Source organism: Myotis myotis, unplaced genomic scaffold, assembly GCF_014108235.1.
Source record: "Myotis myotis isolate mMyoMyo1 unplaced genomic scaffold, mMyoMyo1.p scaffold_m19_p_5, whole genome shotgun sequence".
Lineage (NCBI taxonomy): Eukaryota > Metazoa > Chordata > Mammalia > Chiroptera > Vespertilionidae > Myotis > Myotis myotis.
Window position 1 is genome coordinate 11,210,281 of NW_023416357.1, and position 20,579 is coordinate 11,230,859.

Sequence of the window (20,579 nt, forward strand, 5' to 3'; positions counted from 1 at the left end):
ATCATTATACGTGTTGACTAAGAATCAGCTTCAGTTTGGAATAAATGTGGAGACTCTCAAATACTGATGACAAAAACATAAATCAAAGAGCTCAAACTTCACTGGAGATTCGAGACGGCTACACATCCAACATTTGTTTTGGTTTCTCTTCACTGAACGTGATACTTGAATAAATGGAGCTTACCCTCATTTTTTCCTTTTATAGTACCAAGTTCAATTAGGACATAGGCCTCCCAGGGCAGGATAATGGACTGACCACGGTGCTGGGTGCAGAGCCGACAATCAGTAAACATTTGTTGATGGCCTAACATAATGAAATAATGAATCTCCCAAAATGATCTCTCCCTAGAATATAGCATGAGGTCTGACAATGTTTATATCTACTAGTAAATTAAGTACTTAGCTGTTCCTCCCACCTTCATGACCAAAGACACTTAGGTCTGTCTTCTACCCCGAATGCCAGGGAATATGTCACGTGTTCTCAAATCAGTCTGACTTACTTATGCAGCCCACGGTTCTTTCTTACCCTCCCAGGGGGCAGTGGCTGCTGCCCCACAGCCAGACCTCCCCAGTTCAGGTCAAGCTCACCTGGTGCTGTGCCCGCCTGCCTGAGCTTCAACCGCACACAGCCCAGTGCTGCGCTGCTCCGGGCTCTGCTGCTCTGTCCCAACCATTTGCTTGCTGCCGACTGGCTAGGACATTTGCTCCCACACTTGCACCTTGGTGACTGGCACTCTATTTTCCCCTGGGAAATAAGAACACCGGATTCCCTCCTCTGGGTCCTGTCTGCCCTGGAAGGGGCTCTCACAGCTCAGAAAACTGGGTCTCATTTAGCTCCTCCTGTCCCAGAGCATAAGCCCCCAAATCTCCAAGGCCCGCTGTGACTTGGCTGGCCCGGGGGTACCCTTCCAACATCATCTCTCCAGCCACCAGTCAGCTCTGCATAGGCTGTCCCTTCCTCCTGGATGTCTCGCCTTCCCGATATCTGCGTAACTCATTCTTCCATTTCTTTGAGTTCTTGGCTCAGATGCCATCTTTTCAGAGGTGGCATCTAAAAACCATGCTGTCTTAAATAGATCTGCTTGACCCAGGTCACTGTGTTCTGTTCTCTTGCTTTGGATTCCTTTAATAGGATTGTGCTGCCTGGAATTATCCTTTATAGCTCTTTATTTTGTTTATTTTCTATTTTCCTGGAAAAAAAAGACAACCATGAGGGCAAGACACTGTTTTATTATCAATCTATTTTCCACTACATCAGCAGGTACAAAAATAGTCACTCAAAAAAAAAAAAAAAGGTAGGTAAGTAGATGATCCATAAGTGCTACTAGTGCCTCCCAAGTTAATGACAATAGTGGGTGCAAATTAGTCCTGCGGTATGGGGTGAGGGGGATTACACCTAATTGTATACACAACACACTTCTCCAAGTCTTCTTCAATCCAGCCTGAACATTACATCCTTACAACGGAAGGAATCTTCTTTATGATAAAGTTAAGATGCTGGATATATATATTTTTTATTTTATTACTGACATAAGGATGATGCTGCATAATCATCTTTAATAAAGCTCTTCTTCATCTGGAATATTTAGAGTCTAAAGCTTGAATTGCAGGTCCCCTGAGTCAGGTAACTATGGCTCTAGCTGCATGGAAGTTCTAGGTCTTGATTTATTAATTAATGGGTTGCTCACCAGGTATTTCTCAGTGGTAGGCAATGGGGGAAGTGAAGGCCATGGCTTTTAATTTTGAGAAAACCCTTCGCAACAGAATCCAAATGGTGCATTTTTTACTGTTTTTCATACCAAAGTTGCATTATTTCCCCCTTACAACGACAAAGAATTCTCGTGTACAGTGCTGAATTAATAATGTTCTTGCCTTTTTACTTATGTATTTTGCCAAGGCCAGTTTTTTCAAATCATAACTTTTTGATAATTTATCATATCATTTAGAGAAATTGTCAAACCAATTAATTCATGTAAAAGAAATTGAAATCATGTAAAGCGGTGTGATAAGTCCAGACTGAGCCATTAATGCAGACAAATCCCCTTTCTCTCTTTTTTTCCTAGTGCCTTTCCTTAATTGCTTTTCCCCCTTTGTAAATGGGGAGAAAGGAGAAATTCTGTGAGGGCCTGAGTCTGAAGGAAGAGACCAATACTTGTAGTGACAAAGCCCATATTCCTGGTTTCAACCTTATGAACTAACTGATAGATTTCAGAAGTTGGAAACTGAAGGTCTGCTGGGCACCATTGGGCATGAATTGCCACCTGATAATCATCAGCTCCATTTGAGGAGCAGCTGTGTCCCTTGGTCACCAGAGGCAAGCAGCTGCTTTTCGCCTTACGCTTGGTCTAATTCACACATCAGTATCACTAGATTGGCTCCTGTAGGCATTTAAGCTTGCTATCCATTTTGAAATCAGTTTAATTGGGTCAGACAATGGTTGGGTAATATCCTTTGACCAAAGTGGACTTCATTTAAAAAAATATATTTTTCAAAAGTTAATTTCATTTGATAGCCTCACGTCGTCAAGAGCCTTTGAAAGAATTTTCTATGTGCAAATTTATATATTAAATAGTATTTTTAGAGAATAACATTTTCTAATTATTTTTATTAACTAAGTTGATCCTGCTAGTAATAGGGTATTTTTTTGGTTTCAAGAGTTGGTGAAAGATTTTTCTTTGCTGTCATGGTAACTGGAATATTATAAACAATATTAAATAACTATTTGACATTTAAGATTTTTTGGGATCATCATTGTATAGTCAACTGTTTTATGCTACAAAGAAGCATAGCCTCAGGCACTGGGTTGGGCTAAACCTACATTAATTCTCTCCTAGAATTATTTTTTTGAATAAATCTCAGACACTTTCCCCATTTCTCTTGCCACGGAACTCTTTTTCACTAAGCTATTGGGAAATAAGTGAAAAAAAGTAAGGCTGTTTAAGGCTTTGATTGTGTTTTATTAATATTAATCAGATGTGTTACAGATGTTTGGTTAACCAGTTGTTTATTTCATATAGATTTAACCCTTCTCACTAAGGTTTGCTCTGCATCCTCTAGAAAATGTAATTTCACAAATTAAAATTCATAGAGGGAGAATGAATTAACTTATTTATTATCTATTTTGTCTCTAAATAAAGACATAAGCATTTTGGGGGAAGCTGTAGGCTCAATTTTCCGTAACTTGATAGTAATTAAAATAATCAGCAACTTTACAAGCAGCTGCATCACAATGTAAGGTTTGGCATTATTTTGGGTGAAGTCATTTGTGAAATATGCAACTCCTTACTTCCTGCAAGTTCAACAGTAAGTCCATCTTTTTCTCTGTGCTCCAAATGGAAGCTGGCAAATGATTAATTTAATCCAGAATAATATTTTTGTTATGGTTTTAAAGATTTTTCTTATCACTAGTAATAAATAAAAATAGAATAAATACTTTTAAGATGTTAACAGTCTTTTGAAGGAGAGCTACATACTTCTAAGTTTCTCAGGGAGTTTATCCCTGTGCTCTATCATAAAGAGGGATAGAGTTTTATGAGCTAAATTCTGCTACACCTTAAGAGACACACTGCAAAGAAAAACACATTGCAAAGCAATGAGCCCCTTTCCTGTTTATACAATTGAAAATATTCTGTGTAAAGATAATGGCATCTCTTTTGTTCAATCTGGCGGGATTCCATTCTTCCTGGCACACTCTTCATGGGTTTTTACAATCTGCAGGCACACTTTAGTGCTTTCTTAATACTTAAATGCTCTGTCAAATAATCAAGAGAGTTCTTTGAGAAAAAGTGGTCATTGAAAAACAAGGTAATTATTGACATGTCACAATGTCCTTAATTTATCTTACATACGAATAAATTTATAAATGGATCTAAATTAGTTTAAAAGCATCATGTCAGGAATAAAAGTAGATAACCAGTGAGCATTTACCTTTCAAAGATATTATTAGGTATCTTTTGGTCAGAAAATAATTGCCTGTAGAATTAAAAATTCTTATAACTGGAGGCCCCAAATTAAACTAAATATTTTCTTGTAAAAATATTGTTGGCTAGAATTTTCTAGTTAATATGGGTCTTGATTACTGATATGCTAGTGGCCCAGTTCACTAAATTCGTGCACTGGTAGGGTCCCTAGCAGCTGCTGGCTGCCAGCCAGGTACTCCCTCTCCACCCGCCCCACCCCCCAGCTGCCTGCCACTGCTGTCGCCATCCAGGGCCTCCTTCTGCCGCTGCCACCAGCCAGGGCCTCCTGCCACTGCCGCTGGCCGGGGCCTCCCTCCCTTTCCCTGGCCGGCACTGTCCCCTGGTCACACTCCCAATGACCACTAGGTCAAGAGGACAATTTGCATACTATGCTTTTATTATATAGGATATTGAAACTATAGCCACTAAAACCCTCTGTATTTATCACATCCTTGCCTGATTCCCGTTCTTGTCCCTTGCCTTTTTTTCTGACATTATTAGACCTTTTGTTCTGCCACATAAAAATTCCATTCTATTAGACTCAGTTCATCATTCTTTTTAACAAGACCTTCCTGAAAATGAGTCTATAACCCAGCATTCTCTTTTGATTTCTGTTAGCTACATCTTCAGTGACTGCAACCAGATTGTAATTAATATGTTGAAAAGACATTGGATTATTATGTTGAAAAAATGTCATAACCCACAGAGGTATCCACACCTTCTATGTTGATATCTATCTATTAATCTGCACTTTGGGGTGTGGAGCAAAAAAAAAAAACAAAAAAAAAACCACTCAACCCACTATTAACCCACTCAATTCAATATTCTATTAATCCAAATATTTTATAAGATAGGATGAAGAATCTGTAGAAAGCATTGTATAAACTCTTTGTATTAGTCTAATGATCATTTTAGAAAAGAAACAGTGGACTGGTATATGTACATGAAGTTTTCAACAATCTTTTTTCCTCCCATGATAAGTTATCTACAAACGAAGAGAGAATTTAAAAAAGGCAGATGGGTTATGACTTGGCTTTATTAAACAAGTGCTTGCTTTGACCACACACTGCCTTTTCTCAGTGATCACAAATAATTTCTTTTATAATTTAACTAGAAGCCTGGTGCACAAGATTTATACACTTGGGGAGGGAGTCCCTCAGTCTGGCCTGCGCCCTCTCGCAGTCCGGGAACCCTCAGGGGATGTCCAACTGACAGGGAGCCTAAGCCAGCATTTAGACATCCTTAGTGCTGCCATGGGGGCAGGAGAGGCTCACGGCACTGCCACTGTGCTCACCAGCTGTGAGCCTGGCTTCTGGCTGAATGGCACTCCCCCTGTGGGAACACACTAACCATCAGGGGGTAGCTCCTGCATTGAGCGTCTGCCCTCTGGTGGTCAGTGTGTGTCATAGTGACTGGTCATTCCACTGATCAGTCGATTTGCATATTAGCCTTTTATTATATAGGACTAGAGGCCCGTTGCACGAAGATTTGTGCAATAGGCCTTCTCTCCCCTGGTTGCCAGCACCAGTTTTCCTCTGGCACCTGGGACCCAGACCTTCACTTTGGCCACCGCCTTTCATCTTCGCTCTGGACACAGTCTTTGCTGCGGCTGGAGCCTTCAGTCTTTGCTCCTCAGTCCGGGCAGGAGTCTTTAGTCTCTATCCAGAACTGCTCCTGTAGCTCCTTCAACCCCCCACCTCCCCCTTATAGCTTGATCGCTGCTTCACCTGCAAACCTTGCTAATGGACTCCTGGGTCCAAGGGGCCACCTTGTCTGTGGCCCGGCTTTCCTATCACAATCACGATCACGGGCCGCAGGCAAGGTGGCTCCTGGGTCCCGGGGCACTGCCTTGCCTGTGCCTGGCTTTCTGATCACGATTATGGGCCACAGGCAAGGCGGCTCCTGGGTCCTGGGGTGTAGCCTTGCCTGCGGCCTGGCTTTCCAATCATGATCACGGGCCACAGGCAAGGCGGCTCCTGGGTCCTGGGGCACTGCCTTTCCTGCGCCTGGCTTTACGATCACAATCACAATCACAATCACGATCATGGGCCACAGGCAAGGCGGCTCCTGGGTCCCGGGATGCCGCCTTGCCTGCGTCCCGGCTTTCAATCACGATCACAATCACGGCCGCAGGCAAGGCGGCTCCTGGGTCTCTGGGGATTGCCTTGCTTGCGGCCTGGCTTTCCGGAGGCTCCTGGGGTTGCAAAGGGGGGCCTGGATGGCAGCTTCGGGTGTCCCACCCTGCTTGCAGTATGCAAATTAGCCGCCATTTTGTTGGCAATTAATTTACATATCATGCTGATTAGCCAATGGGAGGTGTAGCGAAGGTATGGTCAATTACCATGTTTGTCTATTATTAGATAGGATGCAGAGTCTTGCTTGGAATCAACATCCAGGCTGTAATTTGCAGCATTTCATTGTCCTTTCTATAAATTCACACATTATTTACCTACACCATGGACAAGTGGTTCATCCCAATTTTCACAGTTTGTGAAAGATCCTGTGCAATCAGCCCACCATCTCTTCTTCATGATACCATCACCTTAAGGTGCACTTCACATGGGCCAGGGAGCTGGGCTCACCTGGAGTACCAAAGTAGTGAGTTTGAGTTCAATTTCCCTAGAGTTTATCCATGTATACTCAATTTAAAATAGTTCACCTTCACAGAAGACGTCCTTACACAAGACTAAAGGTATTCCACTTACACTCCATCATTTGTTGGTCTTTGCTCCAACAATCACTAAATTCCATCAACTTTTCCCTATTTAGATGCTATCTTAGATCCAGTTCAGTCACTAACTTCCTGCTTGATCTTTGACAGATATGTTTAGTATCTCATTCTTAATTCATAATGTATGTATTCATTGGTGTTTGCATGTAAAGGTACCTTCAGGAGAAGTTATGAATAAAATCTTTAAAAGTTGAAGATTAATAAAATCTTTAATTTCATTTGCCTAATATTTATGGATTACTGACCTATGCCAAACTTCTCCCCCACCTTTTTTTTTTTTAAAAAAAAAAAAGAATTGATACGATAGTTGAGAGCTGAACTACAAAAGTGCTAGACAGAATATAATCATCATTTAATGGAGCATTAATTATTTAGTTTCAACTTGGGAGTAGTGTGGAGTTAGCAATGGGTACCACCTGAAATGGTATTTTCCCAAGCATCTTATAATTCCATTTAACTAAATAAGTTTTTATAAATATGAGTCAATAGCTGGACTTAAGACATAATTTTTTTTAAAAAATCATCTAAAGGACAAAAGTACAGTTTGTGCAAATTGAGATCATCAAACTGAATTATATCCTCATTTGAATAAAACTGAAATTAAAGATTTTTCTACCCGAAGCCCTTCCCTAACTTGCAGGCATAAAGATCTTAGATGACCACACTGATCACAATGGCAAAGGCTAACACAGGTGCTCGGTATGTATACGATTGCTTTGGTGGACAGTATAAGTAGCTAACATAATCAATATCTACTTTTATCTTTAGAATATATTTAGAGAAAATGTATTTTGATCTTATAATATATTCTAGAAAAAGATATTGGAATACATAGACTGTACAGTGGTTCATGATTATATATCTTTTTATGAATTACAAAGATATGATGGGGAATTCTCAAACTTTCTTCTGTAATCTTTCATCTTTATCTAGCTTAGACAGTTAAAGTAAATGGTTAGAGCCCACAGATGGATATGCTCATGGCTCTATACATGGAGTAGGAGACATCAGGTTATTCAGGGAGGCCTGGTGTTAAGTCTCACTGAGATGGAGCCCAGTTTCTGAGGCACCTGGCTGGTGATGGCAGAAGAGTATTTAACTTTAGTCTCACTGGACATATCACTATACCTTAAAGTATAAAGAAGACCAGCTAATGATTCTACTACATATTCCTAAGGTCTTATCTGATAAATTGGCTATGCTAGTTGGCAAGAATGGTGCTGCTTCTAGCCATTTGTTGCTTAATACTGAAGAGCTGGTCTATATAAGAAGAACACACACATTTGAAACTTCTGTATCAGTCTTGGTACTGGTAAGGCCTCTTCATGGAGTCTTAGCCAATATGTAATTTAAGTAATACCCTTTATCCTTCTTTAGATGGAAGGATAATTCACTTTTCTCTCATACATATTTCATTTGAAAACAAAGGACCAGATTAGAACTCATTTCCATACGATTGTTCCCATAACTGAGTACATGTCTGAGAAGGAAGAACACAGTAGGTGACTTGTTTATTTGTGATGAGGTTTCTATTCAATAGAGAGCAGGCACCAGGCTGGTTTTCCTATTAGGCAGAAATAGGAAATTGGATGGTGAAGGAGAACTACAGTACTCAGCAGGCTGCTAGCCTACTTTGTTATTATAACTCATAGGACCTATGAATGCATTTTTTTTTTTCAGTAGAACTACAGAGTGACTTGTCAGCAAATTAGTTACTTTTTATCAGGACTTTAAAAAAAGTCTGTGGCAATACATTCTATTTAGAAAAAAAATCAACAATGTATTAACACAATTCCTAATTTATAGAATTACAGATCTACAGTACATGCTACACCTCAAGAGAGGACATATAATTTCAATTAAGATATTTTAGCTTCATTTTTAGTTATATAATCTGTTATATTATTTCAACCAATCATTATCTAAATAGTTCATTGGGCTTTGTAAAAGAAAAAGTGAACCAATTTTAACTTCGTCTTTGTATATTTGCTAGAGTATGAACAGATAATACAAGAATCCTAGTTTTCAACGTCCTGCTTGGGTATGGAAACTTGCAAATGAATGATATACATTCCTTTTTTTCCAAATAATTCCCTTAAAGTAGATGCCAACAAACAACTCTTCCTACTCTAGCGCCCCAGTGTGCGTGTGGTGACTATAACAGTGTTTGAGCTGGAAGTGACTGACGTGTCTCAATCCCCATTTGTCCAAGCTTCCTGAACCCAAACCAGCTGACAGTAGTTGACATAAATGTCTACCCACTTTGTGTCCCCCAACCTTCAGTTTATACTACGCATAGACTATCTTAGGCCACAGGCGGCTGCCACTGACATACCACTCTGAAAAGTGAAGAAAAGTAGTACTGTCTAGGTGGCTAAATTAGAAAAAATTGTAAAAAGAGGCTTGTCTGCATGGCTGAGTTTTCATGTGTCCCGGGCTTGGCAGGCAGAGAGAGGGCTAGTCTCTGGCTCAGAGGTCTCTGGGCTATGCACACATTTCAGAGGCCTCAATTCAAATTGGCATTAATGGCTTCAGCAAGTAATTTCCTATTTTATTTGTTTATAAATTCCTTCAGAGAAGAGCCTACATATTGATAAGCTCTTAATTTTAGCTTTCAGTTAGAAAGAAGTGGTCTGAATGAAGCCGTACAGAATGTGAGCACTGGTGAGGGCAGGGGTTTTGTCTCATTCTCTACTGTGCGTTCAGGGCTTAAGATCATGCCTGGCAAAAGGGTGGCACTCGGGGAGATGGCCTAAATGAAAGAAAAACACACACACTCGTTTCAGAGCTGAAGTACAGGAACTTCAGTGCTTTGCCTGAAATCACTGATGTTTCCTTGGTAGAGGCAATTCTGGAATCCATGTCTCTACATTCAATTCTGTCAGCGTTTACCCTTTCTAGTCTGTCGTCTTGATGAGTTAGGATGAATAAGCTACCTCAGGGAGTGGGTGACAAGTAAAACTCATGCCTCTAGAGAGGATCTGGGGGGTCGCACATCAGCTTTTTCATGCTTAGACCTGCAAGTGAAAGATGACACAGCCATTCAGAGACCCTTGAACATACTGATCACAGGGCCCCATTCAGCTGGAAGAGAGCTGGGAAAATTGCATAGTGTGACTGTTTGGTTGTCAGTAAGTGTCCCTGACACATTCTCTCAGAAGAAAACAAAATTGGATTGTTACCTAGATCTTCTAATCAAATTTTTTATTTTCTCTACATAGGTTTTATTAAATAGACTCTCTATTTTATATCTCTTTTTTTCTCTGATATTCGTAGTTAATATGGTTCATACATCTCACTTTTTTCTGGAATATATTGTTATCTTACTTATATAGAACTGAAGAGCATTAAAACTTTATGAATTTTGTGTATGTTTCCCAGGAGGTGGTCAAGTGATTACTTATTTTTGAAGATATAATTCGATGTACAAATTATCAAAGCAAAAATCATCCAAAGAAGAACATTGAAAATGCATAAATACTATAATAACTCCTTTATACATAATTTTCAAATACTGTTGATAATTACTCACTTGATTATAAGCAATGAATATTTTACTGTTAGCAACCGAGGCAAGGCTGGCATCGGATCTGTGTGATATATGGGCGCCCCTAAGGCATATTGCCTGACTGCTGGAGTGGCATCTCAGGTTGAAATCGTGTGCAGATTCCTTCAAATCACAACAAATAAAACACAATGTATGACCCTAGACTTGGCTTAAAATATTTTGATTATATTTCTCAAACAAATATGAGTATAAAACTAGAAATATGTTTCTTATCCTTATAGCTCTTATAAAATTAAAACAAAAAGAAATTTACAAAGCAAATACTAAAAACATAATAAATGTATCTTAGTACAGATCTACTGTGACAGATGATGTTTTGCTGAAACCAGATAGTTGCATACAATGTAAATATAGTGCTGTTAGGGCACTAATTATTGCCGAGTGTATAGTTTAACACAATACAACTATGGCTATATAACAAATGATTAAGTTTTCCAACTCATTTCTCCTTTTGACTCCAGTGAAAATTTTGCACCACATTTAATATATCATTTAGCTTTGATTTGGTATAAATGGATTGTTTATTTATTAACCCATAAGCCAGAAGTATTTTAAATAACACCTCATGAAACAACACATTTCAACAAAAGCAAATCCAGGCTCCATAGTTAGGGCATTCAGCTGATCCTAGGTTCATAATATGCTCATGTTGAAACTTTTCGAACTATTGCCCGTGTTTATGAGATTGCTGGGAAACTTGTAGGATCCCTCAGAGTAAACTTGCAGACTTCAAGGAGAGAAACATGACCCTAAGAACATATTATTTAGCTATAAATCCTTCTCTATTTATTCTGGAAAATGCCATCAAATTTAAAATGCCTAAATGCCATCAAAATTAAAATGTTAGTTCAAATGTGTCATAATTTTCATGTTCTTAGATTCTTAAAATAAATATTTCATATTTGTAATTTAAACCAAAAATCATTATGTCTAATCCCTTTAATAATGAACTAAGACAATGTTAGTGTGATATGCCTAAATCATAGTCACAAAATACCATGGGAATAACAAGATTTTTAAAATTAATTATATTAGACATTAATTATCACACTAATACAAGATTTTCATTCAGCTAGAATTTTATAATTCAAACAGTTCTTGAATAAAAGAAAAGCAAATATTACAAATGCAAAGCAAGACTAATCCCATTTCAAGTAGCATTTTGCCAGTCAAATCTCCTATTTCAGCAATTCAAGTAATCCACTATGGTATTGACTGACTTAAAAAAACACACATTTAAATAATTCTTTTAGTGATGAATTTATAAAGATTGCAAAAGAAATAGCTGAGGGGAACTGAACCTACTTCTATGGAATGAAATGCAGATTAGAAACAGTTAATATAAGGAAAACATATTGAATAAATTACCCATTAAAGTACAGAATAGTTATAACATGAACTCTGAATTTCTCATCACAGGACACATATGGATAATTAGTTAGTGATATATTGGTATACATAAAAATACAGATATGAATGTGATTATAGTTAAAGAGAATTTAAAAAAGTATTTGTATATGGATATAGATGCAAAATGTGGTAAAGAAGGATTTTTAAAATATACATATAGAGATAAGGATATAGCTATAAATGCAAATATGGTTAAGATAGATTCAAAATAATATTTAAGGATATAAATGATTTAAAATGAAAGATGTGGAAAAGAAGGAAGGCAGAAGGAATTCACTAAACTTTCTCATAAACAATTTAGTATCAATGCCATATGGACAATGCATAACTTTTAATCCGATAACCAAGAATGACCAGTGTCATCTGCACTCCTCCTCATCTGGCCCCTTAAGTTTGCCTTCCCAGTTTGACTTTGTTTTTCAATATCTACATCTCATATCAGTTGTCACTTTTTAGTTTCACAGCTCAAATGCTGATTTTCGAGTGACTTTCTACTGCTACTGGTATGTTGTGACTAAAGATTCCATCTTTCATAATTACTTTTTTTAAAAAAATGTATTTTTACTGATTTCAGAGAGAAAGAGAGAAAGAGAGAGAGAGAGTGAGAGAGAGAGAAAGAGAGAGAGAGATAAACATCAATAATAAGAGAGAATCATTGATCAGCTGCCTCCTGCATCGATTAGTTGCCTCCTGCATTCCCCTCATTGGGATCGAGCCCAGAACCCACCTGGGGATGTGCCCTGACCAGGAATTGAACCACAACCTCCTGGTTCATAGGCCAACATTAAATCACTGAACCATGCTGGCTGGGCTTTCATAATTACTTTTAACTGTTCCTTGCAATCTGTACCATACAAAATATTCTAGAACAGAATATTCTATTTAGAACAGAAATCGTGGCATCAGATAGATTGGCATTCTAACCTTGGTTCTACAATCCATACTTGTGGTGTGACATTGGATAATTAGTTTAACCTTTAAAAACAGGGGAGGACAGTGCTTACCCCTCTCTGTTGCTCTGAGGACCAATAAGAGAGCATACTGTTGTGTATGTTAAGCATGATATACAAGTGTAGGGTGCTTTGTTCTTACATTGGATTTTCACTTTTCCTTTATGACTTTTTGTGTGTAAATGCACTGCTTTGTTGTGTTGTTATGGAAAGTTTTCTAGAACACAAAAGCTTTAGGACAGACAATAATATATCCAAGGTAAATGACACCATCAAGATTCTCTTTTGGTACGAAAATGTCTTTTTTTTATGGTTTTTATCTCTTTCCTATCACCAATATTCACAATTTTACATATTTTTGGTGTGAAAAATAAGCTAATCTTCACACCAACTTAAATGTTTCCCATTCTCAATGTTTGAGTTAAACATAGAAATCAACTTAAAAGTTATCCATCCTCTATGTTTGAGTTAAACATAGAAATAATGCTAAGTAATTGCAAAAAAAATTAATTCACTTTCACAAGTAAATCTGCAGCCCCCCCCCCCCCCCAAAAAAAAAAGGACCCAAGAAGCAAACTGTAAATTCAGGAAACTCATTTTGTACAACATCTAGGCCATAATACTAGTAAAGGTTTAATGATATGAGATTAAACACACACACGCAAAGGAGAACATGCAGAAAAACCAAACAACATTTTCTTCATTAAATATGCTTTATCACTAAATATAATAAATAGTATATTACCCTACATTATAATTGCACAGTTATATGGACTGTTTGGATACCCCAAAATACTCTTTTAATAAAGACAATTGTTATTTTTTGAGAGTATCATGCTAAGTAAATATAGAACCATATGATTTCACTCATGTGTGGGATGTAAAACAAAATGCAATGAATGAACAAACAAACAAAGAAACAGAAAACAAACTCATAGATACAGACAACAGAATGGTGGTTACCAGGGAAGAAGTGGGTAGGGGAAGGATAAAAAGGGTAAAGGCAGTCAAATACAAGGTTATGAGAGGAGACTAGACTGGGTAGTGAGCACACAATTGAATACACAAACAATCCTATACAATAAGAGGGTAATATGCAAATCGACAAAATGGTGGAAAGACTGGTCCTTATGACGTGCACTGACCACCAGGGGGCAGATGCTCAACACAGGAGCTGCTCCCTGGTGGTAGTGTGCTCCCACAAGGGGAGCGCTGCTCAGCCACTGGCGAGTGCAGCGACCCACCTCCGAGGCAGTGCTAAGAATGTCCAACTGCAGCTTAGGCCTGTTCCCTGTGGGGAGCGACCTAAGCTGTCAGTCGGACATCCCCCTGAGAGCTCCTGGACTGCGAAAAGGTGCAGGCTGGGCTGAGGGAACCCTCTACCCCCTGTGTGCACCAATGTCATGCATGCGGCCTCTACTATATTATAAAATTGTATACCTGAAACTCATATAATGTTATTAAGCAATGTTACCCCAATAGGTTTAGTTGAAAACACAGAAAGAAATAAAATGTAATGCTAGAAGAAAATATGAGAACATAAACAGAACAAATATTTGCGAATGTATATATGAAAAATATTCACTATTGTTTCACTTGTTTTGTGAGTGTTGCACTATTTAGAGCAAAACATATGCTCTTAGACTTAATGTGAATATGGGTATATTTAACTTTAAAAATCAAATGTATACTTCACATATTTAAAAAATATTTTCATATCTTTAAGGGCAAAGTTTAAATGCTACCTTTGCCATGAAGTTTCCCCTAGAAAGAATTACTGTTGGAAATATCATTGCACCTTATAACATCTCATTTGCTTTTATACTAAGGCACATGTCTCTGTATGTTTAGGAATGCCTAGCACCGCATGCCATCAATATAGTAAATGCTAACATCAAGTTGAAAGAAATAAGTTACTCTAAAGAATAGGTATTAAAAAAAAAAAGATTTCCCACTGATTTTTAGAGCTAGAAGAAGGGAGAAGGAGAGACAAAAACATCGATGTGAGAGCGAAACATCATGTTGCCTACCAGAGATCGAGTCTGTACCCGGAGCATGTGCCCTGACTGGGAACCAAACCATCAGACTTGCGGTGCACAGAAAGATGCCCAAACAACTGAGCCACACTGGCCAGGGCAGAAGTAGGCATTTTAAAAAGAATGTTGTACTATGGTTATTTGCGTGCATGTTTGTACCTTTGACATAAAATGCCTCAAGATACCAGAGAAAGATATCCAAAAACAGAGGCTGTAACATATACTAGTCCATCCCCAGGAACATTTCATGCAAATAGAATTTTGTTGTAGAAAAGAAACATAACATCTGATTTTCCATCCATGGAAGCAAAGTTATGTTTTCTCTAAACATTGATGGGGGAAAATAGATCGTTCTAACAGAAGCAGATAACTTTTTGGTGGAGCAGTGCAAACGCAGCGTGGGACAGAACAGGAGGGACTTACGACCATCTTGTTGAGCGACACCCAGCAGTCGGAGGGGAAGTCCTGTAGCAGCGGCACCAGGAACTGCAGGCAGCCGTCCCAGTGGCACAGCAGCAGCATCATGCCGATGAGGTTGAAGATGCGCACCACCGCGCTGGCCAGGTCGTAGGTCATGTGGAAAATCTGGGACCAAAATATAAAGTCGGTTCTTAGAATCAATTTTTTTTAAAAAGTCAAGAATACTACCAATGTCAGTAGTCATTGATATTATATCATGTAAGTACTGACTTCATAAAAATATGAGAAGACTTTTACAAAGAGAAACAGAATTCCATTTCTTTCTCTCTGCACGGAGACCAGGCATTCCGCTTTCTGAATACTACAAACGACTGTGAGTCCTCCGCAAAGAACAGAGATAACAGAGATACATTAAATGTATGGGTCACATTTAAAAGCATTGGTTTTGCCCAGCCAGGTGGCTCAGGGGTTGAGCATCAACCTATGAACCAGGAGGTCATGGTTTGATTCCCCAGTCAGGGCACATGCCCAGGTTGTGGGCTCGATCCCCAGTGGAGGGTGTGCAGGAGGCAGCAGATCAATGATTCTCTCTTATTATTGATGTTTCTATCTCCCTCTCCCTTCTTCTCTCTGAAAACCAATAAAAATATATTTTAAAAAACATTGGTTTTGCAAATAATTTTCATTTATGTTCTTCTGGGCATTTCGGCAAAGCTGCTTTAAAACATGATAGCAAAATTGACAAGTGATAGCAACCCTCTTCTTTTTCTTATTTCTTATTAACATAAGGGACTTACTGAAGGACAAAATAATAGTAGTAGTAGTAGTAGTAGTAGTAGTAGTAATAAGCTAAGAACTAAAGACGACTGACAAAGGGAGTTTAATTGTAAAATATAAAGACTGAGAATTAATTGCAGTTAACTTTTAGCTATATGAGTGCAATTCTTTATCTGTGTATATTGAACATGAATAGTAGCCTTTGAGATAACAATTCCCTGGATTTGGTTAAAAAAAACAACAATAGTTGAGCAACATTTAACAAAAAATAAAATTGTTATTTCCATTTATATTGTTTGCACAGTACAGGCTACCCTTTTCTATGACTCTTTCTTATTGACATTTTTAAGAAATTAATAAATATGGCTACACTACATATGCAAAGACATAGCAGCTTGAGATATTCTGAATCACATTTTGGATAATTCTCAGAAGAATAACTTATTTTGGAAGTAAGAAGGACAAGTATTGCAAAATTCTCTGAGGAAAAGAGCAAGCCCCACAAAATTTGTATTTTGATTTAGAAAACAGGTCTTTGTAAGGAAACTTCTATAATTCTTAATAGAGATAAGATGACAGGATTGCTAGAGTTTTTCTGTTATAAAAATCACCCAATCTGTCTTCAATTAAATGTTTTCCACCTTGCTCCATTTCTATTAGCCATTAATTCTTTCTTTAAACTATCTTCCTTTTTGACACAGTAATTACAGTGAGCAAAAAAATAATCCTGCTTTGTGGAAATGTACGCACTGTTCTGAATTCCTTTCAAAAGTAAGTTTGGGGTCCTAGATTTAAAGGCAACAGCTCATGAATTTTGACATTCAGCAGCTATACACATAATTTAATTAAGGAACTGACAATTTTATTTTCCCTTAAGTTATTTTTTAATTTGTTTTTTGTATTTGGCAAATCCATAGAAAAGTCCTTTTGAGGTTATTGCCTATGATATTTCTTGGTCACTGAATTTGTAAATAGAAATTGTATAACATTTTCAATAAAAACATCTCATTAAAAGTAATATAGTAAAACATAATAAAAAAGGTTCCTACTATTAAAGTAGAAAAAATCACCATGGATTAAAATTTTGTTGTTGTTTAGTAATAGAAGTCTATATTTATAACTAAGTATTTCCTGCCAAAATAGTTCAATATGACTTTTGTGCATTGTTGGAAAATAGGGTAACATTACAGAATTTGAACTCTGGAGCAAACAAGAAACTAACTACTTTTTAACCCGATTCCTTGAAGTAAACAATAACTATGTGAAACTCTTGCCCAAGTCTGTACATTATAAGCACACAGGTAGCAGTCATCATCCAGTTACAGACTGTCGGGGAAGATTAGGGCTGTTAGAAGGACTAGTGCCATTCTTAGTAAAGCTGACTTTCATGAATTTTCTATTTTGTTTTTATGGAATTTGATTTTCTCTGTGAAATCTTCAGGGATTATTTAATGAATAAGAGGTACCATATGCTAATATTCACCAATGCCTTTAGAAAAACCCTATCACTTCTGAAATGTTTTCCAGAGAAACATAAGCACTATTTTTATAAAGGAAGTTGTTGGGGCGGGGGGGGGGGGGGGATAAGGCCTTTCAAAACATATTAGAAACACGTTGTTTCCATTTACTTATTTATTTATTTATTTTTGATGCTACCATGTGATTAAGGAACTCCTACTATAACAAGAAAATTCCTAGAATCAAGCCTGTCCTCTACCCCATCCATCCCCAACCTCACAAAGCTAGCATACAGTACTAGTCCAAGATTTATATACTAAGTCTAGTACTATAAAGAGTGCTCAGCAATAATTCACATAATTAATTTCATAAACTGTAAACTGTCTCCCCTTTTGGCCTTTAACAATATATGTTCAAATGTGATACCACTTTTTGGAACTACCTAAGTTTAGAAGAGGCAGAAGCAAGTTGGCTATTTGACACTGGTTAGTATTGGAGGCCAATTTCAAATAATCAAATCCAAGTATCTCCACCTGATTCATCTCCCTGACAGAAGACCGTCATGATGTACATAGTGCTCATTTTGATGATTACACACATGAGTGTGTGGAGTGCCTGCCAGGGCCCCACCTGGTTGTCTCTTGAGCTCCTATAATTCATCCACTCTGACAGGCACAGTCATCAATCACTGGGGGCCAGTTGCTGAGATTATTAATGGCCCTGTTAAAACCTTGCTCATGGAATATTTGGATTGATAAGACCATTTTCTTATGGAGCTCGGACACCCGTAGACAGTCAAGCTAACCCAAGAAGTAAACATCTGACCTAATTCATGCATTGCCACAACTTCTCAGTGTCTAAGTGCAACATTACTGGACAACATGGTCAAGCAGACCATACCATGGATGACAATAGCTTCTGGTTGTTGTTGCTTTCCCATCTAAGAGGTGAATATCTATTGTTGAGTGATGAATTCCTGTCTCAATCAATTATATTAATACTACTTCCTGCAAGCTTGACTTCACACAAAAATAACACCACAGATGATGCTCAGTAAACTGTTGCATGAATGAATGAGAACGTTGCGGGTGTTTAAAAGTAAAAGCATAAGTAACCGCTTCTGTGTTTTTAATCAGGGAATTTAAAAGTTAGTCTCTGTCTTCCTAGTGAATTGACTTAAAATCTGATTTGCATGCTCAGGGTGTTGGTGGCAGAAAGACAGGACGTTCTGGCCACTAGCAATATGCTTTTAAGTGGTATTTGTAAGAGTCAACTGGGAAAAAAAAGAATTAAAATAAGTTTAAAAGCAGTTCTTTCATTTCCTTTTCATGAAAAATTAGACTACAAAACGTATCAGTGGAAGGCACTTGCTTTACATTAGTCCAGCTCAGAACGCTGTGTTGTTCATATGACTCAGTGAAAGAATAGATCTGGTCTCAAATTCCCACTCAATTCTTTTTTTAAAATATATTTTTATTGATTTCAGAGAGAAAGGGAGAGGGAGAGAGAGAGATAGAAACATCAATGATGAAAGAGAATCACCGATCGGCTGCCTCCTGCACACCCCCACACTGGGGATTGAGCCCACAACCCGGGCATGTACCCTGACTGGGAATCAAACCCACGACCTCCTGGTTCACAGGTCAATGCTCAACCGCTGAGCCATGCCAGCTGGGCGCCCCCTCAGTTCTTTTTATAATATTATAATTGTAGAGTTCTGCCCAGTTGAAGTCCAGTGACTCCAGATAAAATAGCTAATCAACTTTCCAAAACTAAAAAAAAATGTTCTGATTAAGATAATTTAATCAGAACCCCCAATCCTGACCTAATGTTTGCAGAATTGTTCACCATATGTAAAATTTTTCCCAGGAGCAATGTATATTCCATTCTGTTTCTAAAAGGCCAAATCCCAAAATGCTGTTTGGCAGGTATTCATAAATTAGCTGAGTTCTTTACAAATGCTTCCACATTCTTTCCTGATACACTGGCTTCAGGTGACTCTCACTCTAATAAACCACCTATGAAATCAGTGGGCCTTAAACAATCCTTAACTATTTGATCTACTATGTTTTACCTAACCATCATAATTATGAAGAGCAATGTAACACTTTTCATAGCATTCAGTGATCTGCCCTTAGTCTTTGACTTCCCAGAAGGGGACCATTTATCGGCTAGATTGCTTCTATGGTCTCAAAATTTATTCAAGGGTTAGAAGATACCATCAGAATTCTAATCAAAGCAATGTTGAGAAAATAAAATGGGCCAGGAATGGCTCTCTTGACAAAGAACTTTCTTACTGTTAAGGTATAAAACATGATTATGTTTTTTAGTTTCTCTTCATAAATTTATATTTGCATCACTTGACATATCTTTTCGACAGAGCATCTCTATGCCATGTTGACAATACAATGCAAGAAATACAAACATTTAGCTACTCAGTCTGTTTCACAGCTAACATCTACCTAGGATTCAATATGGATTCATCCTAATCAATGATAAAATTAATATTGTAAAAGTCCTACAGCACCTTCTGCAATTCTAACCTTAAAAATGATCCAGATTATCTTACCAGGTAGGTTTTAGGTACAAAGAGTGGATGAAACCTTATTAAAGGGCTTACTTGGTAAACGAGAAAACAGCAGTCTCCACAGTCACCTCTTTGAACACTGACTGGTGACTGCAGTCATTGGACTGATTTTTTAGTCTCCTGCTTTATCTGGGATCTCCTTAGGAATGGCCAGTCCATTTCTTCAGAAAAGCCAGCTACCCCGGCCTCTCATTTCTAGAAGCCTCTGTAAATGCCCGAATGCAATGGTCCACTCCCTAACCTCACACACCGATGGTCAGGGCCTCAAGCTGTTGGGTGCTTTTATCCTGGATTCTTTGTTCCATTGTCCCTTCCAAAAATTCCCTTATGTTATCTATTAACATTCAACACCCCCAGTCTTTTCATAAAATTCTTCCTCTCCTGCTTGGCTTGTGAGTCCCCCTCACTGTCTCCCCAAAGATTCTCCAGTAGTTTTCTTAAAGAGTCAGTTCAGTTTTTTCATATTTCATCAGCTTTAGCTTCTGATAGCAGTGCCCTCATTTTCCCATCTTCCTTTTGCCACTTTCAGACAATTATTTGTCTCACTGTATTAAAAAATCCTTTTTCTTTAGCGTTCATCTACTTGGCTGCTCCACCCATAACCTCATTTCTGGCATTTATCAACCTCTCGGTCTCCACCCACCACACATCTCCATTTATTAAGGACTGTTTTTCCATTGATC

General features: G+C 38.0%; 1 protein-coding gene across 1 annotated transcript in view; it reads right to left on the reverse strand.

The window, feature by feature from the left end:
* HCN1 (hyperpolarization activated cyclic nucleotide gated potassium channel 1) overlaps positions 1-20,579 on the reverse strand; it is a 302,101-nt gene that overhangs the window by 111,907 nt on the left and 169,615 nt on the right. Inside the window, exon 3 of the mRNA XM_036310979.1 lies at positions 15,078-15,239. Coding sequence (XP_036166872.1) covers positions 15,078-15,239 — 162 coding nt within the window. The remainder of the gene's footprint in view (positions 1-15,077; positions 15,240-20,579) is intronic.